Source organism: Dermacentor variabilis, chromosome 2 (assembly GCF_050947875.1).
Source record: "Dermacentor variabilis isolate Ectoservices chromosome 2, ASM5094787v1, whole genome shotgun sequence".
NCBI lineage: Eukaryota > Metazoa > Arthropoda > Arachnida > Ixodida > Ixodidae > Dermacentor > Dermacentor variabilis.
Window position 1 is genome coordinate 275103105 of NC_134569.1, and position 12470 is coordinate 275115574.

The window sequence follows — 12470 nt, forward strand, 5'->3', positions numbered from 1 at the left end:
CTGCCTCTTTGTCAGGTCACTTAGCAGACTTTGTCCACCATCAAAACGTGTGCACGTGTCGTCGCTGATTTTATCCGCGGCCATTGCACGCCTCAGAACTTCGAGCACGTGCAGCCTTTCAGCCGCCGGTGGTGGACCTTCGCCGTCGCCCACGTCTAACACAAAGAACGCAGTCCAAAGCAAAGCAGCCACTCCATCTGATGGCACGTGGAACAGGAGGAAAAGCACAAAAGCAACAAAAGCGCCACCGCTTCAAACTCTTCGCGCCCAGTTGCAGCCTCTGCGCTGTCCGGCCCGCATCCGCGCCTCCACAGCGAAAGAGAAGGGGAGAAATTGCGTGACTGCGCGCTGTCCTCTTTCGCGGCAGTCGGTGGGGCGGCGTTAAGGTGAAAGCTCTGGCGCATGCTCGCGGCAGTGTTGCCAGGTCGGACAACGTGGAGTAGCCCAAAGCTAGAGAAACTGTAGCCCAAATGTAGCCAAACACAAAAAAGAGCAAAACAAATTTGTAGCCAAATATAGCCATTGTTATTTTCAGTTTTATCTGTATATACATTTTCGCATTCGACTACGGTAATCGCTTTTCGTACAACCCATCGTGAAAAAATGTCCATGATGCCATGACGATCGACCCTTGACATCTACAACAGCTAAACATCTTGAAGGGGCAGTGCAATATGACGAAGACCGACGGCAGGAACACACAGGACAGCGCTGATCTCACAACTAACTTCATTCGAAGGCATACACACTTATGTACACAACCCATAGCCACGTGCTCTCTCATCAATGGCGTTATTAACAGTGCACAGGCAAAAAACCCAAAACCCTGTAATCTAATGTTACACTATGAGGCGGCTTAGAAATTCAAATTCACTGTCATGCAAATTTAACGATGGCCTGCTTACGCAACGCAATCCTTTTTTCCTGATATAGTAGACCTCCATAATCTCCCTCGTGGTCTCCCTCGATGTCGAATGGAAGCACGAACAAAAAACTTGGAGGACAACTGGTCAGAAAGTGTTGAGAGACGTTGATGGAAATGAACTGATCATGATTTATGGCGATAGAAACAGGCACGCTGTTCGGGATTGAAGTAGGGATTATAATTTAAAATTCGCAAAGAATATCTCAAAGGCCAGTAAGTGGCGAGGCCTGGCAATGAAATCTTGGTACTTCGAATGTAGTCTAAGCGATTACTGTAAGTCGGCTGTTATTTAATACAACATAAATATTGCTTAATATTGCAGTTGCTATAGCATTAGACACTTGCGCTTTATTCTATGCTTCGGAAATCAAAAGCGCACGCATGGCTAGGGCAACATGCTGAACTGCGTATCACGCGTAAAATCGTCGTTTCGTTTTCAATCCGATTGGTTTCGCTTTGACTGTTTAAATACTAAAGCAGTTGGGCAGGAAACAATGGAAATACGTAGCTATTGCCGCAAAAGTACTTAAGACTTCGGAAAACATGAATCGCAGGAACGTCGAATTGTTAGACAAACTACTTTGTCACACTTACGGCCGCACTTGTCGTCTGCCTCCCACTAATGCCGGCGTATAATCACTATCGCGCTCACCTACCACCGCTGCCAACAAGCTGCCAGTGAAAGACTACATCCTCACTGCAGATAAAAAAATTCTGATAAAAAAATGTTCCACGGCGTTTTGCGCGTTACCACTTCATGATTACACATTCTGACTAGCAAACTTTCCATTGCATTAAAAAATAGGTACATGTACCATGAAAATTGGCTCTCCGCTCTTTAATATTCACATTTAAGAGTGGAATGTGATAGCATTCGAAGATCCCTGACTGCTCACCCTTCCCGGCAACTGCAGTGTATGCAACCATAATGTTTACCTGCAAATGCTGGAGGTGAACAATATGCATGAAGGCGAGCTTTCTGGTTCTTTTTTTTTTTCCATTCCACTCGCATGGCAGGTGCCGCCGATGCTGCGGAGGCGAGTGCCATCTGTATGGTGTTGCATAGAACCGAGCGGGGCGCGCCGCTCCTACTTGGCAGTAACCGCTTGTCCTCGTTTTTTTCCTGTGTCCCATGTTCTGATTTGCGCTGCACCACTCAGTCTCATGGAAAACCAACTAGCCCAAACCATCGCCCCCCTACTAAGATGTCGAACAGCAGCTAGAAAAGGGGTTTAGTCCATAAAATTTGCAGCCCCACGTCACGTTTCGTCACCTTGATGAAAACGCAATATGACATTTCGCAAAGCTTCCGTTTCCCGGCACAAATTTCAAGGCACGTGAGCTCGCCACAGCCAATCAGAGAGTCAACATGGCGGATAATGGCGGTCGTGCAGCCGCCATTATCCGCCATGTTGACTCTCTCATGTGTACGCAGCAGACAACGGAAGCGAGAAGCGTTTTCGACGGGATAATAATACGCTTTGAGATAGCTGCTTTACATTTACTGCGGAAGAAAACTGTTTTGTGTTACTGATAACGCTACATTCAGTGCCTTCATTTCAGTTTCTTAGGCGAAACGTCAAGTTGACGTCTCGTTACGTAAGAAAAACGGGACCACCAGCGCCATTTTGTTTGCGTCGCCCCTTCCTCACGCATCGAAGAAAATGGCGGAATGTCCAGAATAGCGCCCTAGGTTCAGTGGTCAAACTCTCCGTAGGCGCCGTACATGGCGGGTGCCCCCGTTTCTTGGTTTGCCGCCAGAGGTCGGGAGCACCGCAGGTAGCTCTACGCGGGCGCAGCTCTGCGTTTGCGAAGGGGCTCAGGTCCTCCGACTTCGCAACTTACGTACTCAGCAAGTGTTTTCACCGATGCGTCTTTAAACGTTTGTATAGTCTCGCGTTTAAGAGATTGATGAAAAAAATTTACGTAGCTGTGAAAATGCTGCTGCGCTGCCCCAGAATGCACTGTGGAGTCCTTAGTCCAGGGCACGGAGCAAGATACATTTAGGAGAGGAAACTCCGCTGTTTGCGGCGACCAGAAAAGGTCACAAGCCCGCGGAGCCGTTATCGTGCTGGTGGCCTGGAAAGAAATTACCGCCATTAAGAGCGCAGCGGAGCAGCCTGCCCGGGCCCATACCCGGGCGCTGCATTTTTTTTTTCGCTGCGGCTTCTACGACGCGCCGCATGGCGCCGCCACTGTATAAGACCCCGCCGGCGCATACAACAATTGTGACCTTATCTGGCCGCCCGCGCTCGCTCGCCCTGACAGGAGTTTTACCTCCTAAATGTTTTACTCCGTGGTCGAGGGCCGCAGCAGCCCCGGCCGTCCACTGCGTTCTATTAATCAGCTGTTACTGATGAGTAGCTGTAAGTAGCTGATTAGTAGTTGTAATCAGCTGTTGCTGCTTAGTACTAATTAGTTATTAATGCGAATGCATGGTATGACTCATGAGGCAGCGTTAGCGTGACCACATGATGGTCCAAAAAAGTGACGGGAGCCCAAGCGAACCAATCGAGGCAGTTCACGACGCCAGTTAAGGCAGCGTGGATTAAGGCAGAGTGACTTAGGCGAAGTTAATTATGGCACAGTAGATTAAAATAAAGTTAAGGCACTCGAACCCACGACCATTGGGGGAACCTGCTGAGAGTTGAAGCCTCGACCTTTGGTGGTGGCAATGAATTGCCTAACTAGGTGAATTAATCAATTAATGATTAAATTAGGTAATTCACTAAAAATCAATTAAATAATTATGTGTATATATATATATATATATATATATATATATATATATATATATATATATATATATATATATATATAAATCATGAATTAACTACGCATTACCTAACTAGGCGGATTTGAAATAATTTGAATATCTCCAAGCTATGGCAAACAACATTGCCTTGGTTGTGACCAGCTACGCAGCATTCGCACATCTTAAAACTCTGTCTGAAGTTAGCTGGGACACGGTATATACGCACCCTCAGCACTTCATTTCGGGATGAAAAAAAATGAAGCTAACACTATTTCTTTCATCAGAGCACCGCGTTCAGAAGTGCAATGTTGAAACCTATGTGAGCTTTGCTCCCTTGCGAGCAGACTTGCAGATTCAAAGTAGGTTATCGCTGCAAGACCGGAGCATAAATATGCTTTCGCGTCACCAAATAAAATTGGATTACGACCCGTAAGCTCTTCAAAACGCACACGGCATTTAAAACGCACAAGAGTGTCGCAAAAATGCACCGAGACTGCAGCAAAACACGCATGTATACAACGTGCCAAAACAGATAAACAACGGTCAGTGCTTCGTCGCCCCGTCCGCGCCGTGCTGACCGAGCAAAGTGCGACAGCAGCGCCACGAGATGCGAGGAGCGGTGGTGGGTCCACGCAGTCACGGGAGTTTGAAAACTGAACCTAGTCTAGTAACGTTGGAGCGCGCGCGCGTCCCCCATGCATCCGCGGTCGCGGCTGCACCAGGCCCTGCACACTCTCAAGTTCAACAAATGGCCACAGAGGGCGAAAAATCAATCGAGGCGTGTTTCCGCATAAGCACGCAAGTGGAGCTACTGTAATTTGGTCGCATACATTAATTTGTGCTTTCTCTGCTAGGGGCGCTGAACATGCTGAATTTTTACTTTACACAACCCATTGACGTAAACAATCGAGGTGCCTAAGGATGTCTTTTTACCTCAGGAAAATAGGCAGTTGATTTTCTTAAAATTTTATTGTTTAGTCAAAGTGTCAAGGTTATTGTACTTGATTAAGCACCAACAGCCTATTGGTATCGATGTGTTTCCTGGCCGTTGGCGTTTGAATACTACGGCGGTAAAACATTTTCGAAAAGCATGGTTTCGTCTGCGAGTCATTACATAGACTTGCTATAAAGAGGTCTACTCTTGGCAAAAAGTAGTGCCTCATTTTGTTTAGGCGTTGATTATCATAATGAATGGGGCGGAGGTTGAGGGAGTACGCTTGAAGGTACGTTTTTATGCCGTTTATCTCCATAACACCGTAAGTACGCAAACCGATGTCACAGAACGCCCGATGCATCATTGTGTGTTCTCCGTCATCGCTTGTTTGCTGTACGCCTACCAATTCATTTCTTCAAGTGTTGTATCCTCCTTTTGTTCTTGTTCTCTTGTGCTTCACTTACAGTATGTCGTTCCGTCAGCTGTAATGCGCATTTGCAAAACTAATACATGTTTGATAAGACGCAGTGGTTATCATAATTTCCCTACACATGTATTAAGCTGGCGCATATGGTTCAGATACAGATACCTGTATGCGGACTTGCACGACGTTGATACGGAGATTAGGATAATTATAAGTGCAGACGCACATGGTGGCACAGTTTTAAATGACCGCGTTGTATAAAACTAATAATGTATGTATGTGTGTGTGTAACAAGGTGCAATAGCCACAGAAAAAGAAAGCAGAGAGTCATTCACCTTCACTGTCGAAGTGCGAAGTAACGGTTGTGCATATGTGTAATCGAAGAAGAAAAAATGCCTGGGTCAGGCGTACTTCGCGCTGCAGCTTACCACACTATATCAACAAAAAAAAAAAAATTCGGCTTGTATCGGACTATACAGAGTGATTGTTGATGGAAGAAGACATTTCTGCCTCCCAAGTGGGGGCACGGCTCAATGACTAGTATCGGACTATAGCAGTTGCAACCACGGCCGAGAAATTCGATCTGGATCAGGCTCGATCGCGATCAAAAGTGCGTCGTATGACACCCGTAAAGAAGAGGCAGCTGACGGCCGTAAGCTATTGCATTCTTTCCGCCAAACTACCCGGCCTGGTAGTGCTGTGAAGATGCTGTATAAAAGTGACACACGGTGACAGGGAAATTATTATACTTAACAGCCGACCATACGTTTTGTAGCTTAGGTCTTCTTTCTTGCGCGTTTGTGCTACCCTTATTAATGAGCCATTTCTTTACTATGTCCTTGACTATGTAACCGCGTTTGTGTGGATGCGTGGACGTGTGCTTTTTGTTGTACTTGTAAATGCAAATAAAATATTTTCAAGCTTACTCAATCTTTGGTGTCGTGTGTGTTTATTGCAGTCGAGGCCATCATGCCACCTGGAAACCGCATTCTGTCAGTAGCCCTACACGAAATGCAACAGCTGGAGCGCGGCTGCAGAACTCGGGGTAACGGCGGCATAATAAACGAAAAACCGCTTGGGATGCCCTTAAAAGTCAGTTCAGAGCGTGCCTTAACTCGATATGACTCAGCGCTAGATATATTTATATACGTAGGCGTTACGTTTGCCACACAGCAACCAAACTGGCGGGAGCACGATCGAGGCGCAGCAGCCAGAAACCCAGTAAAACGGCCATACTGTGCAAAACCCCGTTTCCGTTTCCTGTTGTACAGCGCCACCTGTGGTCGCATACTTTAGTTCACGGCGCCACCGCTACGCTTATTTCTGTTGCACTGTGGAAGGTACAGTTTCCCTTCTCTAAGTATGTATAGGTGTTCTGTGGCTGCACTGTCGCTCCTTCGACAGACGTCTCGTTGCAGTCGAGTGAGTGAGACGCATGGCTCTGAAGCGGCCCAGTGATTCCGCGCCAAGCGGTTCGGGGAAGCGGCAGCGGACGCCGGATTCCCCCAACACCGAACGCCAGCAGAACAAGGAGCGAATACGCATGCGATGACTGAACATGTCACCAGATGCGAAAGCAAGGGAGGCAGAACAAAAACGCCAACGGCGAATGATTAGAACGCCGGGTACCATAGGCAGGGAAGCAGAACGAAAGTGGCAGCAGCGACAGGCGATATCGCCAAACACCAAAGCGAATGAATTGGAGTGTAGATGGCAGCAGCAACTGGCTATGTCACCAAACAGCCAGGGAAGCGGAGCGCAGATAGCAGCAGCGTCTGGCTTTCGCCAAGCACACTTTCGAATTTCCAGTGTCTTCGGTAATTTTCGTATCAACCGACGCGGGTCGAAAATTGATTCGTAACAACTGTTGTCTAGCGCGTTGCAAAGTAATGGGGCTAGGCCGGAACCACAGAAAAATTCGTATCATCCGGAAATTCGCATTAGCTGTGATCGTATCATCGAAATTCCACTGTATTAGTATATGGAAAGCAGCCGTTAGTGTTGCTTTTAATGGCAATACCGTATTTACATACCGTAAGTCGACCTATCTATTTATTTTTAAATCTGAAGTGGGGGGGGGGGGGGTTGACTTACAATCGAAACCAAAACATGGTGCTGCCAAAAACGCGAGACCAACGTATATATCAGGGGAGCTACAACGTAGTTACAATTTTGTTTGCTCTATGGCCCTACTCATACTTTTCACCATTTCACGCATTTGTTCCCATTTCGGAAGAGTTTTTCAACATTTTTTTTAGAGTTTACAGCGCACACAACACTCATGGGAGGGTGTCGATAGTTGATGGAAGAGCTGCTGTTCCATTCGCGGTGGCACCCCCAGAACGGCAGCGCTTGCAGGGAGTATTGATAGTTCATGGTTCATGGTTCCCAAAGGGTGCACATTTGTTTAAGAGTGTACCCTCTAAAAGAAGTTCATACCTTTAGGAGTGCATATTTGCCACACAACAATAATCGTCATCTGTCTTGCCCGCATTTCCTTTCTTGAAAACGCTGCGCTCGTTACTTTCCTGTCGGGAATGCTCTGCCATGCTGATAGCGTGCATGCCGTTCGTGACTTCGAAGTACCAGGCTTGCAGCGTTAAAGAAAGGAAATGCGGGCAAGACAGATGACGATTGTTGTTGTGTGGCAAATATACAGCCCAAAGGGTACAACTGTTTTTAGAGTGTAGTTTGGCCACAAGTTTGACGCGTTCGACTCGACTACTGGTTTTATTCTATGCGCCGGCTACGTGCTACTTCCATGCTTTCTCAGTCGTAATGAGTGCTCCAGGCCTACCAAACATTTGGCGCTCGTTCACAGCAGTGTTCGAGAGAGCTGTCATCCTTTACGCCGAAGAAACAAATCACTGCGCGGTTCAATGTTTCTGAACGGGCGGTGCGAGAGTGGCGACTGCAGCGAAGTGAAATATTCACCTGCGAGGGCAAGCGAAGAATTTCCGAGGGGCCGAAGTCGGGACGCTTTCCGGAGCTGTAGGCCAAGCTTGCGGCATACGTCACTGAAATGCGTGATCGGTCCCTGCCAGTGAAGTGCGACATGGTCGTGAAACAAGCCCGGATCTTCACCTTTAAGGACCTGCTCCACCGTGAATATGAGTGGCTGGCGGCAGAAGACCGCGAACTTAAGCCAACCGGTCCTGTCAAAAGAGCCTCCCTGACGGCTGTGTGTGGCTGGGTGCACTTGGCGTGGGCTGCTGTTCCACAAGATGTCGTGTTGCAGTCATTTGCCGAATGTGGAATTTTGCTGGAAGACGACGCGCTGTAGCAGCAATGACGATGACTGCACTAGTGAGGACGATGACACAAGTGAAGAGAAGTAGTCCAGTGACCATGCCAGCTATTAACAAATTTTCGTTATGGAATGCGCCATGGGGTATGCTCTTTTCTTTTTTCCTGTCACACGTGATGTGGGGAGTCAACTTACATTCGAGCTGACTTACAATCATGTAAATACGGTAGCTACTTAGGTAATCACAGAATTGATCTTCACTGAAGATTTGTTTGTCACCAAAATTTTACTTGACATAAAAGAAATCCAAAAAGCTCAAGTCCGAGGAATACCCAAACGGTCTATAAAACAACGAGAATGTGTGAGCACATCTTGCACAGTTCTGGAGAGGTATCCTCTGTGCTCACGGCTGTGCTATGAGTGGCCAAAAGAGCGAAGGCACCATCAACCAAGGGTCAATAGAAACTGCCCACTGAACCGTCCAAGCCAGAGTGATCATTTGATGGACCACCCATTCATTATCTCATCCCACCATGGGTAGAAAAAGACAAGTAGTGGAAGAATAGGCAAACAGTGATGGAGCAGCCATTGCACCTTTTGGTGCTCACGCGGGCAAAAAGTTGATCTGGCACAGTAATAAGCAGTTTTGCCACAGTTTCGAACGTACATGTAACATCAGATGGTCTCAATATTAAATAAAATGGTAAATATTTATAGTAGAGCTGGCTTTTGCACTATAATATGGCATATGTGATAATAATACCAAACTAGCTCCATTATATTTTTACAGAATATTTTTCCATATGCATCTATTGCAGCACGAAGCTGCTTCAGCCATTTCCACTTGCAACAGGCATTTGCATATTCACCACGCTTCAAACAATCAAGAAAAAAAAACAATTGCAGAAACAAAGGAGTGTAATGGTCGCAATTGAACACGAACAGTGAAACCGCAGTTACAGTTAACAAGTCCAGAGGTTTCCTTACTTGTGAAGTGTAGTTGCTCTTTTGCATAACTGCGCATTGGATCATAAGAAACCTGTTTAAAAGTACAACCATGAGATTTACTTTTCTGATCATGCACAGTTTCAAGGAAGGTTATCACTAATTGCAATTTATGTGCAGTTTGTGTTGAGTACATGAATTACATAGTAATACTAAAGTGATACCCTGAACAACTATGCTAAACAAAACAGGCAGTGCACTGGAATCACCACTAAAGAGAAAAGCAACAGATTAGCAAAAACAGCAAATGGAGGATTGATGGCATCAGTCATCTCCCGTGGCTATGACCGCACCACTGAGCTCCAGGAACTAGCTTGGCAGCGTGAACAAAACGAGGCTTTTGTTCTTATGCTTATTTGCAGGCTCGATGTGATTTTTAGCTAAAATGACATTTTGCAGCAGGGTGGTGCAAAGGTCTGCTCTTGGTGCAACTGGAACAGCTACTGCACCACTGAGTGAACAAAGGCTACAGACTGTGCAATTAATGAACCACTTTGCCCTTGCTTAAATGCTGAGGACTCCAGCCTAGCATTGCGACACTGCATGTGACGTTAAAGAAAGGGACTACAACCTGGCACTGCAAGTATTCAAAAACACTGTGCACAACAGTGAAAAGGAAGATGTGATGAAACATGCCACTTTGCGAAGGTGAGCCGAGCACTGCAATGCCATGCATGACAGTGACAAGGCAGATTTCTTTGTGGGTGCAGCTAGCTTCCTCCTGTGATGAAGGCAAACCCTTCTTAGAGAGAATGAAAGTGAATTAACAGTCTCTGCGGATTGTAATAGAATGCCAAGACCTATCTTGCTCATGTCACGAGAGACTTTGTCTCTCTCGTGGCTTTTTTTTTTTACAAGAATACATATAGTATCGATCATAAAAATTGCTCAGAAAGCAGCGCCATCATGCATCTGAGAATTTGTGTAATTTACTTCACTACATACAGTGCAAACACACAATAGCCCTTTTGTTTACAAATATAACTGCATTGTCCAAGCTGCACACTTCAAGGGAGGAAGTTGACGAAGTAAAGGATGCTCACCAAACTGACTCACTGCTGTGTGCACTCAGCAGCAAGTGAGAGCAGACGTTCTCATGTGATAGGCTCTAAACAACAGCCATCCTGTGACATTACATGTGCACAAGCGACCATTACATATCCTCCCTCTTTACTTCACACCTGTCTAGGAGTGATTGCCCATATCACTTGCACTTCTAAGAACCAATCTGAAATGTGCCTCTACATGACTACAAGAAAAAAGACAACAGCTCTCAAGCACACACCACAGACAGGCTCTATACATCATACCAAGAGGGGCACAGATTCAGCACACAACTCACTTCTCCTGTTCTTCCTGTTCCTGCTCTTCTTGACATGGCGACAGGGGCACCTTTTCTTCCACTGTATGCAATGAACTAGAATTAGTACTTAGTATGAAAATACACAGCTCTTCAGCATGTGGTAAAACCTACAGAACTCACGTAACTAAAAAAGTGGAAAGAAAGAAACGCTTCCCAAATCTGTGCACACGATTATGCCCAATTTTTATAAGCATATTTCTTGCATTTGTTGGGACTAATTTTTCCAAGCTTCAATGCGTAGTGCTGGATTATGAACCAGAACAAGGCGTAGGAGGGTTTGTACTGTGCCATATTTTCATCGCAACTATACCGACAATAAATGCCCCCGTTCTTTCTTCTGCCTCTTCATACATTCTCCAAGACAACTGTTGTTACAGTTTAATAGAAACATCGGTGCGAATAAACAAAACGAAAAGCTTTCTTTCCCAGTGCACTAAATTTTTCTCGAGATTGATTTTCTTGTATTACATTTCTGTTACTGTCTGGGACGGAGCTACTGGCTGCGAAGTGACAGTTTCTATTACTACCAAAACTAAACAACGCAGCGGAAACTGATTGAAAAGGAACAGGTCACGTCGTGAAGTCATTTCCCTCCGTTTACAGTCAATTAAGGAATCATATATTTAAGCGCATCATCTTTACGCTCGCAGTAGTCAGATCCAATATTAATAAAAAATGGCAAGCATTCCATTCATCACTGACCTGCTAAACAGAAAAGCTTCCTGCGCTAAAATACACTGAATAAACGCTAACCATACACTTTGCATACCGCCGCTCAGCTGAGGCAAGACAAGCGCAAGCACCGATCGGCGCTGTACTGAACACTCCGGGGGAATTCTTGAGCAAAAACAGACGCTTCTCACCCTGAAGGAGGCGGTCCCTCTCCTGAGCAGCCTTCTGACGAATCTTTTTTCTCCTGAGCTTCTTAAGCAAGGCCCGAAAACGCCGGTGGCTGCGGCAGCAAAGAAAAACACTCTTTAGCATAACCGGAATGCCAATATCGTAGTATAAAAACTTACTTTAGCTTTGCAGACGGTGTATTCAAGTCGTACTCTTCGGCACAAGATCTGCTGAGCATCATGCATGTCATTCTTTTGCAAATGCGATTGGTGCAGAGCGGCCTGTTTGCCGCTCGATGCACGTTTGAGGCATTAGGATTTGGATTCAGCTCGACTCGGATCTCAACGCCAGATCTTGGATCCCGGTTATCGCTACCCCACGACCTACTGAACTCCGCACATAACTCCATACATGCACAGATCTCGCTCCTCCAGCACGCGTGCGTCTATTTGTCGTACAAAAATCCCTCACGTGACCTGATCCTAGGTGCCTAGGGACAGCATCGTTTAGGGATTTTTGAGAAGCGCGATGCTGGCGCCGAGCGACGCCGTGGCGTGTTCGTCCTCGGAGTGATCGTTCTCTGGACCCCGCGTTGTTCAACATTGCTCATGTCATTGTACGTGCCTTGCTTGTGTGTTGGTTGTAGGTTCTGCGTTACTTGGCGGAAAGCCGCGAGTAGTGGTGGTGCGGCAGTGCGGCTTTCGCCTCGGTGAGCTCTGGCAGTAGAGAATCTGCGTTGTGTGACCCGTGCTTGCTTGACAATTGAAATGTCGAAGTGGCCTAGCGCATCGGCAGCGAAGTTCTGCGAACCGCGATGTGGCGTCGCCGTGTCCGACTTTGCTTAACGGACATCGAGGGATGTGCTGCTCGCTACAAGTCATGTAAATGCGACTGCGTCGACCGCCCACTGTTCAGTGCTGAATGTGTGTTAGGTGTGCTGTGCTTGAAACGAGTGGTTCAGCCGTGCAGCGGGGGGT

At 46.5% G+C, this 12470-nt stretch overlaps 1 protein-coding gene across 2 annotated transcripts in view; it reads right to left on the reverse strand.

Annotated features, from left to right (window-relative positions):
• The window catches only part of LOC142573308 (U2 small nuclear ribonucleoprotein auxiliary factor 35 kDa subunit-related protein 2-like), a 234685-nt gene extending 222805 nt beyond the window's left edge, over window positions 1–11880 (reverse strand). The window contains exons 1-3 of one of the 2 annotated variants that reach the window (XM_075682983.1): window positions 11673–11871; window positions 11517–11605; window positions 10633–10693 (exon numbers count right to left, since the gene is read on the reverse strand). In XM_075682983.1, coding sequence (XP_075539098.1) covers window positions 10633–10693; window positions 11517–11605; window positions 11673–11743 — 221 coding nt within the window. In that variant the 5' untranslated portion in view covers window positions 11744–11871. Of the gene's footprint in view, window positions 1–10632; window positions 10694–11516; window positions 11606–11672 lie in introns of both variants that reach the window. The other variant, XM_075682984.1, reaches the window with a different exon arrangement.
• Between the last annotated feature and the right edge of the window lie 590 nt (window positions 11881–12470).